The sequence below is a fragment of the Etheostoma spectabile genome, chromosome 9, assembly GCF_008692095.1.
Source record: "Etheostoma spectabile isolate EspeVRDwgs_2016 chromosome 9, UIUC_Espe_1.0, whole genome shotgun sequence".
NCBI classification, from domain to species: domain Eukaryota; kingdom Metazoa; phylum Chordata; class Actinopteri; order Perciformes; family Percidae; genus Etheostoma; species Etheostoma spectabile.
The window spans coordinates 36,582,900-36,607,914 of NC_045741.1; the positions used below are offsets into that span (position 1 = coordinate 36,582,900).

The window sequence follows — 25,015 nt, forward strand, 5'->3', positions numbered from 1 at the left end:
TGACGGGTAAAGTATTTGTCTATCTGAGAAACATCTGAGGTTGCACTGGGTTAACAGCTTGTTCGTTTGTATTTAGGAATGACTGGTATGTGTCAGCCAAAGACAGAGATACTTTGAAAGTGTAATTACTGCAGTCCTTAGATGATTCATATCAGGCATGGTAACAACACTTTTACTAACTGCAACCACGGCCTGATGTCAGTGTGTTTGTCAGTGAATGACAAGCAAGTTGGGTGTGACTGCCTTGGCATGGATAGTTAGAACGCAGAGCGTAGTCATCTGAAGTAACAGCAAAACGGAAACTGCTTTACAGGAGACCGTTGTGGGTTGTTTCGACCCTGAGGTGTAATTTTGATATGTCCTTGCTGTGTGTCAGTAAATGGAAGGGCTAGAGGGACGTTACGGATGAGATGGAGGTGATGAGGGTGGATGGGACGGGTTAGTCCTGTGTTGAAATAGTTGTTTGACTTGCAAAGCAGGCCTATGTGCTCTTGGACTGGGCATTGAGAGAAGGCCCTTCCCTGGAAGTTGAACACCCGGGACACGGATAGCTGCCGCGCTGCTGTGTGCTAGGTTGTCGGCCTTGTCACCCACAAGCATGAATTAGTGATAAGGAATGTTTCAAGCTATGAGGAGGCGTCGGGATCAGGTTTGTTGCACTGTTTCCTCTTTCTTGCGGGGTTATTCTGGGACAGGTGGCTCCTGCATGCAGAGTAGTCCCTCCATGCTTCGCTGGCACTGAATTGCATTTGTGTGTTTTATCTTCTTTCAGCTCAGCGTCTTTACCCCACAAAGCCGTGACCCGAGGTCAGCTATATGTACAGGATAACGCGCCAAGCAAGCTTGCAGCAAAGCCTGGACTAGTGCAGGTGCTGTGTATCTGTGTTAGAGAAAAGCAGGTTGCCTCAGGTCTGGATGGGCTCACAGAGATCTATTTCCACCTGTGAAGGGCGTGACCGGTAGGCATGCGGTTGCCCTTTTGTCTTGCTCTTTCTTCCATCTTACTCTGCTCTCTCTTCCTCTGTCCCTTCTGTGCCATCTCACTTTGCCCACGCCTCCCTCCCGTCAGCATATTCAGATGAGGGCTTGGATAATAAAATTTGCTCATACCATGCCTGACAGTCCGCTTTTATCTGAGCTTTGTGAAACGCAGTGGCAGTGTTTGCATAGGCTTTGTGGTCTAATGCCTATCAAAACTTAATTGAGTTAAAGGAGCTGTACAGTACGGAGCAAGAAACAGTGGAGCTGTAAAACACTTTACCATTAATCAAACGAAGTAGTACTCTTTAATATGACTCATCTTTTTCGTAATGAAAGCAAACATTGACCCATTTAAAGGATCATGATAAGTTTGAAGAAATGTCTGCCCTTCTACCCTGCCTGCCTCCCTAGAGAAGTCTTTTCCTTATTTTTTATTCTTTTACTCTCACCTGTGGGCAGAGCTGAAACGTCAGATCACAAGGTGTGGGGACAGATAGGCGTTGCTTCTACAGGGGAGAACATAACCGGTAGGAAAGAGGAGAGGCCGCCAGGTTAGGCAGGTTTGGTAGTGGTGTGTAGTGTTCAACCGTACAAGGAGGGCTTATCTAAAGAATTTCAAATGTTGGGTCTCCCTGGCAGATGGGGGGAGTTTGGAGGAGCTGGATGTCCTATATGTGTGTTAATGTGCTTTTGTGTGTTTTGTGCGTTTTTGATGTCTCCATGATGTGTGTGTGTGTGTGTGTGTGTGTGTGTTTGTGTGTGTTAGAGAAATCGAGGATGGCTTGTTCGGCTGAAACCCCCCTCCCACTGCGCAGGCTTTAGTCGATCATTTTAATCTCCCCCCACACGTGAGCGAGGGGACAGTCTTTCCTGTAACTTGGCACACAGTACAGGGTGGGGTAACCAGCTCAGACCGGATTGACAACCTCCCTTTTTAATACTGTTCCCTCGCAGCTTGTTGCGTGTCCTCTTCCTCCTCCTGTGGAGTTTTTCCACAGGGTCTGCTCTGGCGGCCCCCCTCCCTCCCTCCCCCCACCCCTTTTCCTCCACCTCCCCAGCTCTCTACTGACAGAGTGAACAAGCTGCACAGGCCAGCTCCCAGCATGCTCTCTGATCCCCACTGCCCTCTGCCTATCTGTCCTCTATGACCTCTTGGTTTCTTGCACGAGGACACACACACACACACACGTAAATATAGGCGTGTATACAAGTAAACGGCCACCTGCGCACACAAGTTCATCTTCAAGTTTTTTTTTTTAGATTATTTTTTCGGGCATTTTAGGCCTTTATGTTCCATAGGATAGATGAAGACATCAAAGGGGGGGAGAGAGAAGGGGGAATGACATGCAGCAAATGGGCCGCATGTTGGAGTTGAACCCGCGGGCCGCTGTCGAGGAGTAAACCTCTAAATGTGCGCCTGCTCCACCAACTGAGCTAACCCGGCCACACACGTTTTCATTTTAAAACGATAACCATCTCGTCCTCACAAGCGTTACAACACCATTTCAGATCTCTGTCCATACTGAGAGCGCATATTGCAGACCATTCACGTACACTGGGCATGTGCAAGCGGGAATTGTCACAAATTGAATAATGGCTTTCCTCTTGCACACAAGGCAGTAGTAGAGTTATAAAATGCAGAATTTAACTGCACAACAGCTCCTAGCATCCACAACAAGGCCAGAAACGGCTGTAGTTCGTTATCCTTGTTGAATTCAGTCATTCAAGTCAAGGCTGATGTTTGTTGTCTTGATAGGGGCACGTCAAATCAGGGAAGGACACGTTGGGACTGATAAGACCCAGTCGGGGAGTGAACGTGGGTGTCTGCAGCATTGTTTCCAAAGGTTTCCATTTCTGCTGGTTTAGACTAGAACGCAGCCCCCAGAGGTCGGCGGCATTCCAAACATCTCCATTTTAGGGGCTCAGAAACGCTGCTGTAGTGTGGCTGGAAGGCATAAACGAAGCAAAGGATATGCGTTTTATTATGAAAACGTAGTAGTGTGAATGTAGCCTTAGTCATTCAACTACCTATGATGTTTAAACTGCCTAGCCAAAATGCATTCAAAATTGTTGCGAGCCATTATTTATTCAACAGAAACTCATGGATTGAAAATTGTTACGCTTGTGCTGATGTAGTAAATACACCTGTTTTGCCAGTAGATTTGCTTTACAATCAGTTGCTGTTTAACTGTGTGTCTTCTCTCCAGTTACGTGGGACACTTTCTCAAGGCTTTGGAGTCCAGTGAAAAGGAGTGCAATGTTTGAATTGGCTGTTTTTGCTCCTATATTATGTGAGCTACTCCTCACAAAAAAAGATTATTTACAGTGTTCAACATATGTGGCAAATTTAAAGCCTTCACTGTGAAGTTCAGTTTCAGGTCAGAGCTCAAATGATTTTCATCCTATTTGGGTATAAAATCAGTAGAGAAACTTTTGCATTGACAAGATACTTAATGAATAAAAAGGACGTGTAGAGTGAATGTTTTTAGATTTTTCTTTAGAGACTGACAAAGTCAGTACACAGTTTACTTGAATGAAGGGAATGAGCATACAGTATAGGGTAGTGAAAATAATATCAATACATCCCTGATTAAAAAATTGAGTCATTTTTGGTTGCAGACAAAATATTATTACTCATCAACCACCTTTATACTGCATACAGTTAAGCACAGAATTAAATTGTTATAGCAGAGTCTCATTGTCGCTGCAGTTTCCCGTTTGCCAGAGGTTTCCATGATTTTTAAGACTATTTTTGACATTAAATCATTTTTGCAGTCTTTTATTTTTTTCCTGAGCTGTGACATCTCGCTTAGAAAGCTCATCCATCAAAATGCTGATTACCAAATCTGTTTTACAGCTGATAATACTTAATTGGCACGGAATCTGACATTGATCAGAAACTTTATTGATCAGTTGGTCTCATTCTAGAATAGAAATGTATGTATATATAATCATAGAAAAATTATTAGAAAAATAGAAATGAGTATATAAAAATGTGTGCATCATACATTATATAGAAAAAATGGAAATAAGTATGTATACTAACAATATTTAGCAGTAACAAAAATAATACTGAAAAATGGTCTGTTTCATTGTGTTAGTATTAGTTTAAATGTACAGTATAAAAGCAGTTTTGCACAGTTGAATTATTAGTATGACCCAACTGTGTAGATGTGAAGAAACGCCTCTCTGCAATGGCCTGTGCACTAATCTCTTGTGAGAGATATAACTGCATGACAATGCATACTACTAACTTAGTGTCCTCATGGTTCTTAAATTAGGACTAGAGCCCGACGGAAATGATTTTGAAAGCTGATACCCATACGAATATTTGGTTATATAAAAATCCAATATATCGGCCGATACAGTGGGAAGAACTATTTGATACGCCAATTTTGCAGGTTTTCCTACTTACAAAGCAGGTCTGTAATTATTTTTATCATAGGCACACTTCAACTGTGAGAGACGGAATCTAAAACAAATCCAGAAAAATCACATTGTATGATTTTTAAATAATTTGCATTTTATCGCATGAAATCAGAAAAGCAGAACTTAATATTTGGTACAGAAACCTTTGTTTTCAATTACAGATATCATAAGTTTCCTGTAGTTCTTGACCAGGTTTGCACACTGCAGCAGGGATTTTGGCCCACTCCCCCATATAGACCATCTCCAGATCCTTCAGGCTTTGGGGCTGTCGCTGGGCAATATGGACATTTAGCTCACTCCAAAGATTTTGTATTGGGTTCAGGTCTGGAGACTGGCTAGGCCACTCCAGGACCTTCAGATGCTTCTTACAGAGCCCCTCCTTAATTGCCTTGGCTGTGTGTTTTGGGTTGTTGTCATGCTGGAAAACCCAGCCACGACCCATCTTCAATGCTCTTATTGAGGGAAGGAGGTTGTTGGGCAAGATCTCGCGATATACGGCCCCGTCCATCCTCCTCAGTACGGTGCAGTTGTCCTGTCTCCTTTACAGAAAAGCATCCCCAAAGAATGATGTTTCCATGGTTGGTGTTCTTGGGGTTGTACTCATCCTTTTTCTTCCTCCACACATGGCGAGAGGAGTTTAGACCAAAAAGCTCAGACCACATGACCTTCTCCCAAACCTCCACTGGATCATCCAGATGGTCATTGGAAAACTTCACACGGCCTGGACATTCGCTGGCTTGAGCAGGGGCACCTTGCGTGCGTTGCAGGATTTTAATCCATGACGGCGTAGTGTTTTACTAATGGTTTTCTTTGAGACTGTGGTCCCAGCTCTCTTCAAGTCATTGACCAGGTCCTGCCGTGTAGTACTGGGCCGATCCCTCACCTTCCTTATGATCATTGATGCCCCACGAGGAGAGATCTTGCATGGAGCCCCAGACCGAGGGAGATTGACCGTCATCTTGAACTTCTTCCATTTTCTAATAATTGCCCCAACAGTTGTTGCCTTCTCACCAAGCTGCTTGCCTATTGTCCTGTACCCATCCCAGCCTTGTGCAGGTCTACAATTTTATCCCTGTTGTCCTTACACAGCTCTCTGGTCTTGGCCATTGTGGAGAGGTTGGAGTCTGTTTGAGTGTGTGGACAGGTGTCTTTTATACAGGTAATGAGTTCAAACAGGTGCATTTAATACAGGTAGTGAGTGGAGAACAGGAGGGCTTCTTAAAGAAAAACATTTCTTACTGGTTGATAGGGGATCAAATACTTATGTCATGCAATAAAATGCAAATTATTTAAAAATTATACAATGTGATTTTCTGGATTTTTGTTTTAGATTCCGTCTCCCACAGTTGAAGTGTACCTATGACAAAAATTACAGACTTCTACATGCTTTGTAAGTTGGAAAACCTGCAAAATTGGCAGTTCACCAAACACCAGCAATGCCTTACAAAACATAAACAGATTTCCCTAACATTAGTTATTTATGAGTTCTCACTATAATAATATGATAATAATTTCTTTTTTTATCAACAGAACAGAGGAACATCAAATATATTAAAGTTCTGATAAATAAAATGCATAAAAATACAAACTTAAGATATGAAACTTAAAGTCTTTTGAACAAAAACATTAACAAACAAAAAAAATCAGTGTTGCCAACCGGGACATTGTAGAGCGCTCTCTGGTGGACAAACTATGCAATGCCAATGCTCATAACATGGTTGACAGTCCGATTTTATTTTTAAAATATTAATTTATCAGAAGAATTTTTTTGTCATTGTAAATGATTCTGATAAATGAATATTAAAAAAAACAAAAAACAATAGATTGGGAAATGCCTAATATCGGCCTGCCGATATATCGGTCGGGCTCTAATTAGGACTAATTAGGCCCCTCGTTTAGATCTGTAGAATATGACTTAATAAGGATATGAGACCTGCAGGCTCTTAAGACCAGGATGGATAAGTGGGCTATGTACTCTAGCTAAGAGACTGTATTTTCATATGCTGTTCTGCCTTCCGGACTTGACTATATAATCTTAAGTTTGGACTCATGTGTAAACCTTACACTCTGTTCAACTGTGTCCTTCATTAACCTTTTGTGTGTACTGGATTGTGTTCTCAAGCATCCCAATGTAAATTTCTGACTTTGGTAAATCAATTAATCAATATACCTCTCTCTTTCTACATAAAGAATGTCATGAGCTGATCTATTTCCTGTTTGTCTCTCCCCTCCATCCCATCCCTTTATCCAACTCTTCTCCCCTCAGACAGGCAGACGGACAGACGGCAGGACGGATACACGGGTGGGGGCGGTGCTAGGCGGCTCGGCGGCAGGCTGGTGGAAGATGTCGTCAGGAGCCGGTGGGAGGGGTGGCAGGCGGCTCAGGGGGACAGCAGGCAGCGGTGGTGGAGGAGGGAGAGGAGGGGCAGGGGAGGCAGAGGAGGGCCCAGTGGGGATCCCTTTCCCTGAGCACAGCGCAGACATCCTGGGCAGCCTGAACAAGCAGCGGCTCAGCGGCCTGCTGTGTGATGTGCTCCTGGTTACGCAGGACCGGGAGTTCCCAGCTCACCGCTCCGTCCTGGCGTCATGCAGCTCCTACTTCCACAAGCTCTTCACTTCAGGGGCCGCCGCTGACCAACAGAATATCTACAACATCGACTTTGTGGCAGCAGAGGCACTGGGAGCGTTGCTGGACTTTGCCTACACAGCTACATTGACAGTCAGTCACAGCAGTGTGGCTGATATCCTTGCTGCTGCGCGCCTCCTGGAAATCCCACCTGTCCAGGACGTCTGTACACACCTGCTGGACACCAAAGTGCTCTCCCTGCCGGTACAAGACCATTATAGAACTACAAATGACGTGTTAAAGCCAAATTTAAGCTTTGTTTTGAGATTTGACCTGCTCTGCCTTAATGAGTTCGTGACACCATAAGCAGCCCATTGTAAGTGTTGTTAATGAATTTATAGCAAAGCACGGACCATGCACATCATGGGGAGTAGGTGTGTTTTAGAACTGGAATAACTCATTAAAAATGTAGTTCTCCTGCTTCAGCCACTTGGGGAATAAGGTGTCTGGTGGTCATCACACCACCCCCATTAAATTAAATAGTCAGCATAGTCAAGCTTACATCATGGCCTTTATCAGTCCCTCTCACCACACACACCCACAGCCTTTGGGTTCAGCACTTACTCATTCTGAGCCAATAGCGTGAGTGGAAGGGCAGAATGCTATTTCACCAACTACAGACACAGCATATCGCAGCTACACTTCAACATGATGAAGTGTAGCTGTGATATGCACATGTATGTGCTCATGGGTATAATGAACCCCTGGGTGTACATCCAGGATACTCAGATAGTGATCTGCCAATGCTGATAGGCCTTACAGATGTAGGTCTTTCTCGTCAGGCTTCTTTTTGTTATTACTACTGTACTCCTGTCTCTCTTTCTCTTCCCCTTTCTTTTTGTGCAAAGTTTCACTGACCTCAAATTTTTCCTGCACTAACTCTTTGTTCCCCGTCACGTTTCACTAGACGGGCAGTGAGCGAAGAGATGAAGATGACGATGAGGAAGGGAAGGGCAGAGGAGGCAGGGAGCAGGGGAACCGAGTGCGGGCCAAGGAATACCTGGAGTACTTCCAGAGAGGGGCGCACTGGAGCAGCAGCTGCAGCACGCCAGAGCTCAGGGACCTGCCCACACACCTGCACTTTAACCACGGGAATGGGGGGGGCCCCAGCAACGGGGCTCCTGCTGGCCCTGGTGAGTACTACTCCCCCCTGGCCCTTGCCTTGGCTCAGGCCCCTACACTGGAGCCAGAGGAAGAGGATGATGATGAAGAGGAAGATGAGGACGGGGAGGTGATGCAGGGGAACGGAGCAAGTCTTGGGTCATCTTACTACCCTCCATCCCAAAATGGGCACTTCTACCTCCCACCTGAGTCTAGGCTTGGGCAGGAGACAGAGGTGGAGGATGGAAGTAGAGAGGTGAGGGAGAGGGGTTCTGCCAGTGCCCTACTGCAGCAAATGATGGACTCCATCGAGAGGCAGAAGGAGCGTGAAACAACCGGGGAGGAACAGGGCGATGGGGATGACCCTGACATGGAATTTTACTTGAATTATTTTAACAGCACGCAGCATGAGGATCCAGCCTCTGCTGCCATGACACAGGGAGTGCCGCCGCTCTGGTTATCACGGGGCAGAACAGGCCAAGACAGAGTAGGAGAAGGAGGAAGAGAGAGGGGGGAGGGAGAGAGAGGCAGCGGGGTCGGAGGAGGTGGAGGCGAGAGGAAGATGCGCTCCAAGGCCTTCCAGAAATGCCCCATATGTTCCAAGGTCATTCAAGGAGCAGGCAAGCTACCCCGCCACATCCGAACACACACGGGAGAGAAACCTTATGAATGCGCCATCTGCAAAGTGCGCTTTACCAGGTAAGCCCAATTAATGAAGGGACTACCCAATGTCACATGTACTAATAGTCTTGGACTTGGCACTGTAGACAAATTGTCCACCAGTGGGAAATACCATGAAGCCAGGGGTATTAGCACTAACCAACTTAGCTTTGCATTAGGTAGGCAGTGCGGTTTGTGAATCTAAGTGGTTACCTTAATCATGTACTGAGTATCCCTAAACACGTTTTTTCAATGTCACATTGTAACCAAATGTTAATCAAAATGGCATGTGGAATATTCCAGCCATGAGAGAGGGGGTCAAATGGTTATAAATGTCTGTTTTATTGCAACAGCCTTCATAGCAAAGTCCTAGAATTTTAACATAGGGATCCTATAAAAGGCTGTGCCATGGTAGTGTTATCTAGTGGAGGGCTGCTATAAAGTGCTGTGTTCTGATACAGAGGGGGATTACAAGCCCTGGATGGTGCTCTATGTGCTCCAATACAGTAATTCGAACTTTTGATCTCTGGTTATGTTGATTATTGCCCACGGCAGAGTAGTTACACCACCCCCCTTTTCTCTCCTCTCTCTCTCTCCTCTCTCTCTCTCTCTCCTGTCACTCCTTTACCTCTCTAATGAAATCTGCCATGTCCCATGCCAATAAATGTGGCTTGTCTACAGCAGGGGACTTGAGTGCACATGGTTTCCCTGTATTTAGGAGTCTTGCATTTTCCTTGAAATCAGTCCTTTTAATTAATTAATCAGTGGACTTGTGCTGGAAATAGAGGGCTAGAAATACCCAGAACCCCTGCTGGCATGGCAGGTAGGGAAGACCAATCTGAATTTGCCTTCTAGCTAAATTTGACCGGCAGTGGGAAGGGGGTATTGTAATCTTAATCCTGTTTGATCAGGGTTAAGAGTGTGCCTCGCACGGTAATAAATCACTCCTGTCCTTTAAATAATTCACCTGTCGGTGTCCCACTTTTTTTCAAGGCTTCGGCCTGTGTGTAAGTGTGTGCGTGCATGTGTGCTTTTCTCTTACATGTTGCTTTTGTTCATTTTTATATTTGGGGTACAGTTTGCACAGACCTGTAAGTGGTGCTGTGGGTTTATTTATACTTGTATGACAGTTAATCCACTTACATGGTGTGCGTGCGTCTTGGTTTTGTGTTTTTGTGTGTGTGGTGTGTGGTGTGTGTGTGGTGTGTGTGTGTGTGTGGTGTGTGTGTGTGGTGGTGTGTGTGTGTGTGTGTGTGTGTGTGTGTTCAAATTGAGTTGTCTAACTACGCCTGTTTAGGAGCCCTCTGCCCTGAGTGCAGAAGGGTTAAGCGATTAAAGAGCTTGGGAGCTAGAGACATAGTAAGGGCTAAAGGGGGAGGTAGGGACAAGAGTCAGATGAAGGCCAAGGCATCCTGATAAAATTTTAGTAGGCCGAGAAAGTGGACCATTGCAAAATGCAAAAAAAAAAAAATGTTCCAGGGTGTTATGAGATGACTTCAGGTTTAGAGAAATCTAACCATAGTTTTGGTCTTGTGTGACAACTGCTCATGTACAAAATTCAATCAATTGCTTGTGGGGATACAACTAAATGGCAGAATGAATGCCTGTTTACAGACTCATCCATATTTCAGTACTACTCAAATATAAATGTCAGTTTTAAAAATTATTTTGGAATTGTTCAGCTGCAGAGGACATTACATTCCTTATTTTCTATTCACAAAGCACATGCATTTCTGGAAGCTGTCAATTGTTAAGGTTTCTCCTCAAAGAAAAGTTAACAGAAATTGTAAAAAAAAAAACGCCAACTGAAACACGTCAGTCCACAGTTGCACTCTTGTGTGCAATTACACAAATAAAGATGTAAAGTTTATGGCATCTCCTCAGTTGGCCTGGCTGCCCTTGCATAATAATCCCACTGGAAGGATGGCTGTTTAATAGAAAATAAAATAATTTGAAGCATATTAAGCTAATCACACAACTAATAATATATTTTTAGTTAATTATATACTGTATTTGTACATGATATTACATACCCTTATTAGTAACTGAGGCTTAAAAGAAAACCTGAAGCTGGCTGTGTGTACTGAGTGTATTCAGGTAGCTGGTCCTCTAGTACTTTTGAAATCTTTGTCGGTGTATTCTGATGTGGTCTTGTTTACTTCTTCTTTCTTCCAGGCAGGACAAGCTCAAGGTTCATATGCGGAAGCATACAGGAGAGAAGCCTTACCTGTGTACGCAATGTGGAGCCGCCTTTGCTCACAACTACGACCTGAAGAACCACATGCGCGTACACACTGGCCTGCGCCCCTATCAGTGCTCAAGCTGCTTTAAGACTTTTGTGCGCTCCGATCACCTGCACCGCCACCTCAAGAAGGACGGCTGCAACGGCATCCCCTCTCGTCGAGGCCGAAAGCCTCGGGTGCGAGAGCCAGGGCTCCTTGATGCCCCCCTGGGTCTGCTGAGCCCAAGCTCCGACACAGGCCCCGGGCCTCGTACCATCAGGGGGCGGCGGCGATCGGAGGCATCCTCGGCACCAGAGGTTGAGGGCGCTGCTGGAGCCCATGCACACAGTCCTCAACTGCAGGAGTTGGCAGGGGAGGCAGGGCCCTGAGACTGCAGGGGGCGACAAGGACACTGCTGGACACCATAGTCACTCTGCACCGCCTGTGAGACAGGCCAGTGAACAGAGATGGAAAAAAAACACGCAAAGGCAAACTTAAAAAAAACAAACAACAACAACAACTAACTATTCCTCTATAAACCAAATCAGGGTGTCACAAAAAATCTAATCTTTATATTTCTTTCTCCTTTTTACTTTAGGAAATGGAGTAGACTTGCAAGCACTTGAGTCGGTTTATCTGTTAAAGAGCAAAGAACGCTTCAAATCATGCACCCATGACGTCCACTTTCTGGGCCATTTCTTTCTTTATAATAATAGGGGTTTTATACATTGGCATATGTGCTTAGGCAAATGTATGATGGGTACAAAAAACACTTGGAGCAACTATGCAGTTGATTTAGATTTTTATTGGTTTTGTCCTCACAGCCTTCAAAGCTCTAAGCAAGGTGTCTATCAAGCACCTTCTGGCTGCTGTACGGGTGAAGCGAGAACAAATCCTCCCAGAGAAAACAACTCTTTTTCTATTCTTTTGCAGTTCTGAAATGTACAGTTACCATAGAAACAACATTGCCACAATATGGCATATGCAAGAAAAACACCACAATTTTGATGCAACAGTTTTCTCTCTCTAAATGTTCCAGAAAGAATCAGACAAGGGGTTGATTGAAGTGTTACTTACTCCATAAAAATGCATTTTAAGAATCTACGGTTTGTCTTATTGAAAAACAAATTCATGTTGAGTCAAATCCACTTTAATGGGGGCTCTTCAATTGCAGGATTAGGGAATATGAGGGGTGGAGGGTTTGTGTTTTTAAAGCACTACCATCGCCAGTCTATCAGTTGGCTTGACTCCTTTTGCTTCTTATCTCTCAAAACCCTGCAATTTCAGCATTTCTGTTTTCCTTTAGAGTTTGTCTTAACTTTTGGTCGTTCCTTTTTGTTGACTGCTTCGGGTACTTGACACTTTATAATTGTATACATGTATATACAGCAGGTGGTGATGTTGACATTAGTCCCCTCTTAATGCTGAGGTGTACTTACCAATCCTCTTAGGCTTGATGTCAAATTTCTCACAGAGTGAAGCTTGTGGGTGGACGAAAAAACCTGTATGAATGTTTGATGGGGGGAAAAAAAACCATTGAGTCACCCATTTGCCCTAAACTTAACACTTGACTTGTATAGTTCCTGCCCAAAGGATGAGAAGGTTGAATGAATGAATGTGCTTAACTTTGTGCAGTTTTTTGGAATCTGTCCTTGTGTGACAAGGCGAGGGTAGCATTTAACCAACCACAGGTTAAAGGAATGGCAGGGAGCCCGAGTAAGAGAATGACAAAGAGTACGAAGGAAAGACAGATGAGCACCTTTTTTTTCTGTTTGCACAGCTTTACTAAAGATATCCAACAGAGCGAGAGAGAGAGAGGTATATATTTAAAGGAAGTGGGCTGGTGTTGGGGAGGGAGTGAGAGGAGGTTTATGTATCATGCTTATTCCAATCTTTTTTGCCCTAGGGACCACACAACCATGAGGCAACCTGTATGATGAAGAGAGCAATAAATACCTGTCCAAGTTGAGAGGCCAAATAGGAGCGCAGCTGCAGCTGGTCGATGGGGGAGGGGAACAAGGGAAGGGGAGGGGGATCTCACAATGTCTGTTGCATTCCAAAAAATAATCTCCCCCAGCTCAGCCACGTTTCCAGGCAGGAGGGGATCAAATCAGGCCTTTTCTCTCCCTCTCTCTCCCTCTGTATTCCTCTAATGCCCCCGAACTAGCCTAGAGGAGATATTATTATATTAGAGCCTGGTGTTACTGTGGTAAGGACGCCTGGTGCTGGCAGTTGTTTGTCAGTGTGTTTACATGTACGTGTGTTTGTGTACATGTGTGTGCGTGGCAGCCAGGGTCGCTCTGGCCACATCATCAGTGTGTGAGTCAGCCACAGCCTGTTCAAACATGCACCCTGAGCTGCCAGCCCCAATGCACTTTCTGTCTCTCTCACACACACACACACACACACACAAACACACATACACATACATACATACATACATACATACATTGCTCACTGGGCCCAGGTAGAATGAGAAAACACCAGAGCTAATATATTTGTTTGAATATTGCAAATGACTCCATACATCTGGATTTGTTAGTCTTAAAATATCCAATTTTTTGTTATTGTACTCCAAAATCCAATGTTATTTTTCCAAATAGCACATTGAGCTTTTGAGTCAAGAGAACATGTGTGTCACCGCCACCCTGTCATTTCTGCCGTAGTGCTATAGTTCATCTATCAGTCCTTTGCACCTTAATTGGAAATAGGCAGGTTATGAATGCACTTTTGTCAAGAAAACGGGTACTTTCAAACAAACCAGTTGCAAATGAGTTCAGTCCTTTCTTCTGTCCATGGTGGTGAAGTTGAGCTCCTCCACTGGTTTGGTTCAGGTTTTGACGACCAAGCTGCCAAAAAAAGTCTCTCTTCAGATCTCTGAAAGAGATGCCGGGTGGGTTTCCAATACAAATGTTGAGTTTTGTGACTTTCAAAGACTAAATCAATCCATGTAGCTGTTCGCACTTGAAGTTAGCTGTTGCTGAAATCTAGCAGAGTTGTCTGTATTTCTTAATGTAAAGAAAGCGGCTAAAAAAAGGAGGCAGACAAAGAATAAAGGGCACTGGGTGTGTGTACATGCATTTTCTTTTCACAAGCATGTGTTACAGGCTGGAGTGTCTGCCCCATGTGTTCACCAGTTACCCTCATAACTACACGTGTTTTCCGAGGAGACACGGTGAAAATAGGTCCAAGGTACCGCAGAAGCAAAAATACCATATTGTAAAACAACTCATTGGACAGTTGCTTGTTTACTTCACGGCTCTCTTGGTGCAGATTTGCATAACTTTTTGTTTACCCTGGTTGGTGATTGTCAGGGGTTGGCTAGGTCTTGGTAGTTTTAGTTTCTATTTTTGCTTCTCTGTTATGATGAAGATGGGCTTTATTAATTTGCAGTTTGACTTCCACAGGCAGACCAATGCAAGCTGGGTGTGTGATCTTCATGGACTTAGTATAGACCGCTTACATCAATTTTGTGTTGATGTGGCAGGATGTAAGACCTGTTTGCCATCTTAAACACTGTTTCTTTGGACCTTAATATGTCCCCATACGTCTTGTTTTGTTGATTAACCAAAGCTTTTGCCCTCAATCTTAGTCTACTGTAGACTAGAGATATTGAAAGTATGTCTATAATTTATCCCGACCGGGCCTCCTTGACTTAGCCACACACAGATGCCCTCTTGAATAGATATGCAGAAATGTGTGTGAAATCTTACAGATATCATACAAATACTTACTTGAGTTTTCTTTCTCTTGCTCTTTGTATCCTTGTGGACAATAGAATCAGAGGTGTAAGGATGTATAGTTTTTTTTCTGTCTACACTTGTTTTCCCCTAAAATAACTTGTGCTACATTTTATTTTCTAACAGTTTGGTGGGGGTGTGTGAGTGATAGTTTTGGGTTGCTGTGTCAGCAGGGTGGGGTAAATGGGTGCTTGGGTGGGGTTATGGATATAAAGCCTGATAGCACTGGAAATGGTGCTTTAGCTGAGAGAGCAAAAGTTTGCACTAATGTCCTTGTCCTGCTTATGGGAGAAGGGCCGGTGACCTCAGAAAGGCCTGTGAGTTTCCATGAGCGCAGAGCAGTGTGGTTAATCAATGGTCTCTTAAAGGGTCCATCCAACCCCTCCGTAGAAATAAGAAATATACAGACGTCCAACAACAACAAATACCAAAGGAGAAGAAATGGCTTGCATTCAAGTCATTGGACATTTTAAGCTACCAAGTTGGATTAAAAATGTTTTTAATTGTTAAATCTGAAGGCTCTTGAAAAGAGAACTTTTGATGGACACTAGAAATGGTGTGATTACAGCTCTTCATATTAAATAATATTCCAAATATATAACATTGAGGCACTTAGAAATTTCAAAGCCTCATCGAAATCATTTGAAACATTTGAGTTTGTCCTGGTCTGATGGCTGAGATGTACTGTGTGCAGGTGCCAGATATATTAAATCCAGTTCTTTTTCAATTTTACAGATGGGATCTTATCAACATTTGTCTCATGTTCAGTCAACTGATAAATAATGATGATGAAATATATTGGTTTTGAACACTGTTATTTTGATAATTGCTGAACTGGATGTTTTCAGTTTACTTTCCGAAAAGATTGAATTGAAATGTTCTGTAATTGAAGCAGACTGGGACTTTGTGGCCTTGTCTGAGCAGCACTAAGCTTTTTTTTTGTTTGTTTTTTAATGTTTCCAGACAGTTGTATTGTGCAGTGTGGGGCTGAGGCTCTCTCCCACCAGGTTGACAATGCTAACATCAAGGGCCACAGTGTGCCAACTGACAAAACTTACAACTTTGTCTTCTTTTTTTTTTTTACCATAAGCACTTTTCTTCCCATATTTAAAAACCAAATTGTAAAAGCTGATTGACTTGGTACTAAAATTGATCATTTAGTTGTTTAAGCTTTACTTGAATGAATATTTATTTTTTAATATAGTTTATAATAATGTCTCTGTACTAGCCACTACTTCAGAGCTTTGTCTCTGTGATCCTCTATGGATCCACAACTGGTGTGTCCCCAGCCTCAGCCGCAGACCAAGGTTACTCTGACCCAGGCTACACTCAGACAGTCTCAGAACTTTATTGCGTGTTTATCCAAATTGACCTTGATATGTTTTGTTTTTTTTGCCTATGCTGTTATCAAAGAGTTTTTGTGAATCTATCTGAGAAGGCCATAAAACAAAGACAACCAACAACTATGATAACAATTATAACTGTAAATAATCAAGCGAAGCAGGACAGGATGACTGTTAATATTGAGATTCGTGGCGGCAGACGGGACTATTTGCTTTGCTTCGTCATTTCGCTGCACACCTGATTATTTTTATTTTTTTTGTGCTTTCCATCAGGCTCTCAATGCACAGCAAGCGGAGCACAGCATATGCAGTACGGCACTATGCGCAGCGAGGCTCTGGCACTTACACAGACAGCCCTGGGTTCTTCAGAGAGGCAGGCTGCTGTCTGTTGGCTGCTCTCAGCCAAGTGGGGACAGTTTGCACTTGGAGTCTCTCTCAGTCTCTGGGGATACAAAGGTTTACATACAGGGAGGAGGATTAAATACGGGTGGTAGGGGAAAGCAGGATGTTTTTTTTTTCAGGGATGGGGTTAGAAAGCCCAGGTGATGGACTCTTTGCTGAGCAATGGTTCCAGTGTTGGTCCTCTTTAGCTGGTAGGAATTGCATGGCCACAATATAATAATTTTAATGCAAAGGAGTTCACAACAGATTTCACATTGGGGAACGGTAACAACGAGAATGTTGCTGATCTCTTTTGTCTCTATGTAAGTACTACTCAGGTGGAAAATACACTGCTATGCATTGGATTTCAGTGTCTGCTAAGTTTATGGTATGTCTAATCACCCTCCAAATTACTTCTCTGTATTTGCCTTTCTTGTTCATACCAAAATTTAACATAATAGTTCCCAGAAAGATAAAAACAGGAACAGTTCCCTTGTTAAAAAAGTGGCTGTGACCAGCCGATTTCTCCATCTAATATTGATCTAGTGAATTGTTTGTTAGAGGGAAGGAAGCCACTGGAGATTGGGAGTGGGGGGGGGGGGTATGTTCTCCTTCTCTCTTCTCCCAATGCTCTCCCTCTCTCCGGACTCGGTCTACATCTTTGCTGGCGACTGGCCTTTGATCAAAGATCACACACCCTTTGTCGGGGAATCGAAAGGAGGGAGAGGGGATTGGATTGGACTGTTTCAGTTTTCCGTCACCTAAACTAATTTAAGATACATTCCATAACTTCATACTGTGACTCCCACTTTGGAGTTTTTGGCAGGTGTAAAGGATGTGTGTTGCAGACGGCAGGAGGAAATAGTCAACATTTTGCAGTTGGCAGATTCAGTCAGTCTGTCTAGCCTCACTATCCCTCCACAGTGTGACACACAGACATGTAGGCAGACAGTTAAAAGGCCCCGTGGTGTACCGCTATACAACTGCCTTTTTTTCAGCTTCTGCGATTGTAACAAAAGCACTTTGCGAAAGGCCATCCTGAATTTTGTGTGCTCTTATTTCATGGTTATCACTATTGTTATTAATTTGTTGTTCTTGTTGCTGTTTTCTCAGTGGAGATGATTATTTAAAACAAAAACAAAAAACAAAAATTTGATGAAAACAAAAATGAAAACACTTGAATATTTGGTATCTGGATTGAAGGTGGTTTGAGCTGCCACCATATCTGGACATAAACAAACACTTCTCTGTTCCACAACCAATACCTGTTATATGCAGCTTATTGCATAGTCACACAAAAGTATGGGGGGGGGGAGGTGGGCACTGGACCAACCTCCCCCTACCTGCTCTCTGCTTACTGTCTTAGATCTTGTTGGGAGAAAGGTCATTTGATCTCATTTTGGGAGACTCCTTTTATTGAAAAAGAAACCTGTATACAGTTGCAAAGCTTTCTGAGAAGGCTGGCTGTGCTGAATGTTAAACATGCAGTGTTGTATCTACTGCAGAATCTTTTTGTCTGCAATATCGCCCTGTCTGTAGTTAAATGCTGGATCTGGTATCCATAAAGAGCGTAAATGATTATGAAAGACAGATGAAATGGCCAAACGACCATCATGCACTTTTGCAAATCAGTACAGATTTTTTGTTTTATTTTTTTTGGCCTTAACATCGTTGTCAAATCAACATTATCGCAGTGAAGTGGGAAGAATATTGCTCATGAAAAACGTTTAATAAATCCATAGTTCAGTAAATGTTTTGACTTGGGAGAGAGAGAAATGGGCTACTATTTATAATAGATTGATTTGTAACTGTGATTATTATGATAATCCTTTCCAGAGGGGGTGTTTTTTTTTTTCCTGATGTACATTTAAAATGGCTGAATATGTCCCAGTTCTCAAACCTAGATATTAATTGTAAATGCACACAATACCCGTAGGCAGAAAACTGTCGCTCCACTCCTTCCTTGTTGCACATCTGACCACACCCAGATCTGTTTCACAACAAGTGTATCTCAAAGGCAGAGCACCTGCTGTGGCATCACTAATTGAATGGAGCGTGGCCAGAGAGTGCAACGCCATTGAGCGTTTTAACCCGCAGAGGGCAGCAGCCGTTTCCTTCCCCATGTGACTCAGTGTGGGTTTACTTTTTTAAATAACCCTTTCTCTTCACAAAGTTTTTTTTCTTAGCTTAGCAGTCTGTTAGTCCATATCTGTTTGGAAGCTGCAGGTGGGGTGGCTTTAGGTGATTTTTTTTTTTTTTTTTTTTGGAGAATTTGCACTTTTTGGCGATGAAAAGAAATTGTAATGTATATGAGACCACTAAATCCACACAGTCTAAACCATATAATTCCATTTTGTGTCATTTTTTTTTTTTGTTCTGTTCTTATTTTTTAATATATCGAAAAAAAAATGTCTGGCATCTGGTTGTCTGGTTTAAAGAATATAAAATCTTTCTATTAAAAACAATGGTTGCAAAGCTTCGGCTGAATGATTTTGTCTCTTATTCTAACTTATCAAACATAATACGTTACATTAGTATGTAACAATAATTAAAACCAAAGTCTTTGGTTTGTTACCTGCAATCAGGAATGTATGGTAAGTGCACAGTATTTTACCATGTTACGTTAACCCCGTCCAATAATTTAGTAACTTTATTATGTAGAGTTAGAAGGACGGTCAAAGTAACAGTTAACACTTTACAGTTTAACATTGGTCTGTCATATCTTAACACGGTTAGCTTCCCAAAGGCATGTAGTCCATTCTATAATAGCAGGACTGCTGTATGGGATTACAGTATACTGATTTCTGTTGTATTAATCTCTTATGTACTGTGCATAGTGCATCCACTTAGGATGTCAGTACTCTACACACACCAGAAGGTGGCAGTATTATCACTGCTCATCATCTGCACGGGTCAGTTCAGCCACATATCACTGCTGTGTCCCTCTCTCTCTTCTTGCATTCCTTCTTTTGCTCAATCACGCACTCTCTTTACTGACCATGACAGCATAGATCAAGTCAGTATCCACATTTATTCCTGATGCATAACCATCTACACACGTACAGCCTTGTACATTACAACTAAATCATCCACACCCAGTGCAGACACAGTGTGTTTTGGCCTGACGTGCATAAAGAATAGTACTGTATTTAAGGTTACGTTTGGTTCTAAAGGATGATTACTAATCAAGGCTAAGGTCTTGTGTGAGGATATATTCATTGAGGTTAGGCCACCAATAGTGTTTATCCAAGAAGTCCAGTGGCAGACTGCAACCGTGGGCTTGTTGTCACCCTGTCTTCCTGTTTGTCTCGGTCTGTCTCCCTGAGGCAATCCTGTGGGGTGACAGAGGTCATAGAACAGCTCATTAACCCCACCCCGACAGCCCACACATTGCTGCAGTCCTCAGGCTCTGGCTACACACACACACACACACACATTTTATTATGCTCCACTAATAGCACTTAAGTCGACTTAAGCCCATTCCGTAAGCATGTTTTCAGGGATGCACTATGAGACGTATGTCTTGCATGTTGTATGTATTATCACTGCATTTAAACGTTTCCTCATAAAACTGGATACTCCTATTTGTCTGAAAAACTGCATAGTTTGCATTTTTATAAAACCACTTTTTAACATCTATTGTAACGCAACTAGACACTGAGTAATATCTTAAAGCAGGTGATGTTTCATTCAGTCATGTTGAACCTGTTTGCCAGATGTCTTGGGGCTCCAAGTCATTAATTGTTATGTTTGTAAGGTATCTAAAAGCACAGTGGGATATGGTGTTATTTTCCATGTTCAGACAGCATTGTTGCAGTCAAAACATATTGGATAAGAGGAACAGCAGCACTTCAGGGGCTGGGAGATGCCTGGGAGCTGTTGTCTGGCGTCTCTAGTGGTATTATTCCCCCAATCATGTGCTTGTGAACGTGCACGCATGTGTGCATGCGTGTGCCTGCAACTGTTTCTGTTTACATGTTTTGTCTATATGCTTATGCGCAAAGGTGTGGTTTTACAATCTTACTTGCTTGCGCACATGTGCATGCATACAATTGTCATTATGGCTCACAGTAAATGAGCCTCCTACTGCCCTCATAATGAACAATTGGAGATAGGCTGTAATGTAAAGGAAAACAGTGTGACACACACACACACACACACACACACACGCACACACACACATACACACACAAGCCTCATTTTAACCGGTACACACCTTTCTCCAGGGATATAAAATGCCTCTACCTCTGCACACTGTGGGACATGAGTTTCATCCAAACTAGCTGCCGTCCTCAATAAAACCCACGTGAGCAATCTCTGCAGTATAGATTTCCAGTTTCTCTCAGGGTAAATTTTGTTTGGATCAGGTGTTTAAATTGCTCAATATGACAATAATTAGGCAGCGCTGAAGACATGTGTTCTTTCTTATGTTGATAAGGGACATTGACCTTTCACCTGTGCACCCCTGTTGTCCCCCCACCACTGCACCCCACCAGTCCCATATGCCCCTGGCCAACACCCCCTCTCTTCATGCTCTGTCCAGGTCCCATCAGGAAGGATAGAGAGGGGATTGGACAGGCTTGGAGCCTTGCCTCTGGCCATCTTTCCTCCTCCCCGGAGAACAGAGGACTGAGGTGCCTTTAAACCACTGCGGCAAAAACCCTACCAAAACCCTGCAGTCATTAATATGCAAAAATGCAAATGAGTAGGTAATTAAGAGCTGGAGCTCTCTGGAGGCTCTTTGATTGCTAATGAATTCTAATCTGCAAAGAAAGGGGGGAGGGGAGGAGAAAAAGAAATGAAAGAAAAAGAGAAAACAACGAAAAAGAGAAGCCTCAACCTGAAATTTGTCATATTCATAAGTTTTCATATTGGATTTGTTTTAACATGGAAGCTGTAATGTAAATCATTAGCTTAGTTATTTGACACAATTACTTGATATGTATACAGGCCAAGAGTATTTTGGGGAAAATAAATTTATAACAAACAAGCCTTCAAAACACATTTAAATCAAGTTAGGAGATTTGTTTGTTGTATTTCTTCAGTAAATGCCCATGAAAATAAGAAGTCCTGTTTTCCAAAGCAGATTTCATTAATGACATGCGTATCAATGGGTAGGAATCTGTTTGTAATGGACACAGTGTAGTCATTGTCTAGATGTAGCTAATAAGAGGTGAACATGACAGGCGAGCAGACACTTCTGACCAGTGGCTACCAAAGAAAATAGAAGGTCAGATTATCTCAACAGTGTGTTCTTTGCTGCAATAGCAGCTGTGTGCCGAAGTAAAGGAGATGTCATTTCATCACTTTTGTGAGCCATAACACATCCCCACTTCCACTCTAACTCATTCACCCTGTCACACACACACACACACTGCTGTTATTGTTGTTGCAGTGCTCCCACGACACCAACAATCTCTGCTTCCCTCCCCCACACGGGCTCACATCTATCTCCCTTTCACTCCCTCTCTTCCCCCTCCTGTCCTGGGCAGCCCTGACATGCCTACTTCAATTGATTTAGAGTCAATTCAGCTTCTGATCTGATTGTTATCATGTGACTTTTCACACACCTCCCCCTCAATATATGACTACTGTGTTATTTTCAGATTAGGGTAGAGATTTCTTTTTGGCTGAGGTAGGAAAGCTCATCTTTACTTTGCACTTTTCGCTGTCTGATTGTGCCACACTCCGTCTCTCTGTTCCACTATATCTCTCTCACCTTCCCATTCTTCATCTATCAAAAACAACCCCTCAAAATTCAACCATCACCACAGTCTCCTAACTGCTCTTTCCTCAGCTGTACAATCTAGTGGTGGGGCTCTCAATTGCCCAGCTTTGTAAACAGGAAGCTGGTGTTCTTTTCACTGTACCTGGAGTGTGGGTGGTAGAACAGGGGCACCCATACAACTGCACAGTAATGGGAATCCAAGATGGCAGGGAGGGGTCCCATAAAATCACCAGAGAGAACAGAAGAAGAAGGCATCCGGGAAAAGCCATTGTCAAATGAGAGTAGGCAGAAGTCAAAAGGATTGTTGATTTAGGTTTTCCTTTAGTAAATAGATAGTTGAGTTTGTGTTTGTCTGTCTGTAATGAATCCTGTCTAGAATTGTAGTGTTTGGGAGGATTAATGTCATGGACAATCCCTCAAACTCATTTTCTTTCTCACTCTGGAGCTCTGTGGGAATTACAGCTTTAGGATAAGGGAGAGAGAGAGACATTGCGTTTCCTGCTAGTGATGGTCCCATTAGTGATGAAGTGAAATCTGGGTTCATTGTGTTCCTTTGAGTTTGGCAGTTTTGAATACTTGTTTGAATTCAAGAAGATATGCTGTCTCCTCATTTGTTCCAAAACAACTGCTCTGCTTGGCTTATGTTTTCCAGCTAACGTTGAAAGCGGATAGTATAACCTTTTGAACTGTTGCCCTTTTTAAATCACTCACTCCACACATTTTATTGTTGTTTAACATGTTGGACGTCAGTGCAAGTTTGGGTGTTTTCTGCCAGGCGAGCTGTAATAGGGGGGAAGAAGCTTGACGGGAGTCGGTTTATCATGAGCACAGAGAGCACAACAGATAGATTCCCCCTGTCTCCTCCCCTTCAGCACAGATAGACTCAGAGCATGGGCACTCAGCCAACACTATCAATCTATCCGCTCCTACCCCCAGCCTCTAACTCTTATTGGAGGACAGCTTCCAAAGGGGCAAGGAAGCATGAATCATAGCCCGGCTATGAAAAGCTGGTATGCATCTAAATACACGTGTTGTGGCTCAAAATGACTCCATTGCTTCGCCATTAATGAAAATCTCGCAAGTGATTGTCACAGCCCTGTAACAAAGTTGTAGCATTTAGGAGGGGCTGAGGCTGTTCAGGGAGAGGGATTGTTGATCTTGGCCTAGTTTTCTTGTCTGATCAGAAACCTGTGCACCTCTGCCCTTCCCCCACCCAAACCTAAGCCTCTATTACAGGCTGTGAGGGGCTCAGTGTGGAACGAGGTGAGCAGCTTGCCTCACCACCGAGCTCTGTGTGCCTTATGCGTGCTGCCTATACTGTATGTTTACAGGCTTATCATTGTGTGTGATATAACCTGGCAATGTGGTTTGGCTTGCATGACTGGCTTCCTATGATCAGAGCAGGATGGCAATGAGGGCTAAAGGTGTATAAAACGTGAGAATTTCCAGGCAGGTAGCCTGCAACAAAGCCAGATATAACAAAACATTGCTTTTTGATAGAATCCAAATTTGGCATAATAAGGGCACCTACACTATTATGCAGGATCGCCCTCTTTATTTGTTCTCTACAAAGCATTATTGATTCAAAAAAATCCCAAAAGGATTAAATAACTAGTACACATTATGAAACGTTATTAGTATTTGTGTGTATCTTGTGTTAATGTAGATAATGCAAAATATGTGTACACAAATATTTCATTAATATGCACACATATATGACCGATTAGCACCAATGTGCCAAACATATGCAAATTTCCCATGTGCATCTGTTGTTAATTACACATATGAAGCTGGGAATGGCTGGAAGGAATCATCGAGGGCATGTGTGATAGCCTCCCTCCCCATTCTGCCTTTAACTGTCCATTGTACTGTGAATGTATTTTGAGATTATAGATGACATGTTTGTGTTTTTGTTTGGTCCTTCCCGCATAATTATGCTGAAAACTTTTAGGTTACCATGCGGTAGATTACCCATAGCTGCCGTGGATAATGAAACATAATTTCAGGCAACAAATTAAGCTTTTGGAGGTCACTCCGTTCTTGTATTTCTGTGTTAATTGAGAAACAAACAAAAATAGTGGACATTAGTGAACATTATAATGTTCACACATTCTAAAGCTGAATGGAAAATTGCATCACTCAAAATCAGGAATGCCATATTAAACCACCTGCTGCCCTTGACTCCAATGAGAAAGTGGTACCACCTTAATTCACTTGTTAAAAAAATAAAATAAATACTTATGCATGATGACAATATAGTTCAAGAGAGGATAATGCTTTAAAACACATTTCTTCTGAATTAAGCTTCCTGTCAAACAATTAATTGATGTTGTAACTTTGTGTCATTAAGGTGAAGATCCTCACCATATATGTATTTTTTTTTTTAATTCTTTTTCAACCGCCCCCTCCCTCTCTTCAGCCTGGCTGCCCTTGTACATGCTCTCCATGTCAGACCCAGCTGTTACTACAAACTACTTGGAGGGCTTACAAGCCTCATTGCTAATACTGACAACAGCACTATTCTTACTCAAGGCCTAACGTCTACTGGAAAAAAAGCGAGAATATGAGAGATTTTCTCTGCCTCCACTAGCAATCCATTTCCCCAAACAGATGTTTCCATCTGTTCAAAACTAATCTTTTGATTAATACATTCCTCAATGAAAGGATTCCAAATAGGTGTTAGATAAATATCTCAAGATGGTCTTTCTTTGATAGCTGCGATTATTTTTTGATGGTACGGCTGTCTTTTGATTTCTTTCTTTTTTTGTGAATGTGTGAGTGCGTGGCCAAATGTGAATGTGTGC

At 42.9% G+C, this 25,015-nt stretch overlaps 1 protein-coding gene across 3 annotated transcripts in view; it reads left to right on the forward strand.

Annotated features, from left to right (window-relative positions):
* zbtb7a (zinc finger and BTB domain containing 7a) overlaps positions 1 to 18,962 on the forward strand; it is a 29,173-nt gene extending 10,211 nt beyond the window's left edge. For 2 of the 3 annotated variants that reach the window (XM_032526319.1, XM_032526321.1), the window contains exons 2-4: positions 6,677 to 7,240; positions 7,944 to 8,836; positions 10,973 to 18,962. In XM_032526319.1, coding sequence (XP_032382210.1) covers positions 6,755 to 7,240; positions 7,944 to 8,836; positions 10,973 to 11,408 — 1,815 coding nt within the window. In that variant the 5' untranslated portion in view covers positions 6,677 to 6,754 and the 3' untranslated portion in view covers positions 11,409 to 18,962. Of the gene's footprint in view, positions 1 to 422; positions 650 to 772; positions 960 to 6,676; positions 7,241 to 7,943; positions 8,837 to 10,972 lie in introns of those variants that run through there. The other variant, XM_032526320.1, reaches the window with a different exon arrangement.
* Positions 18,963 to 25,015: the final 6,053 nt, after the last annotated feature.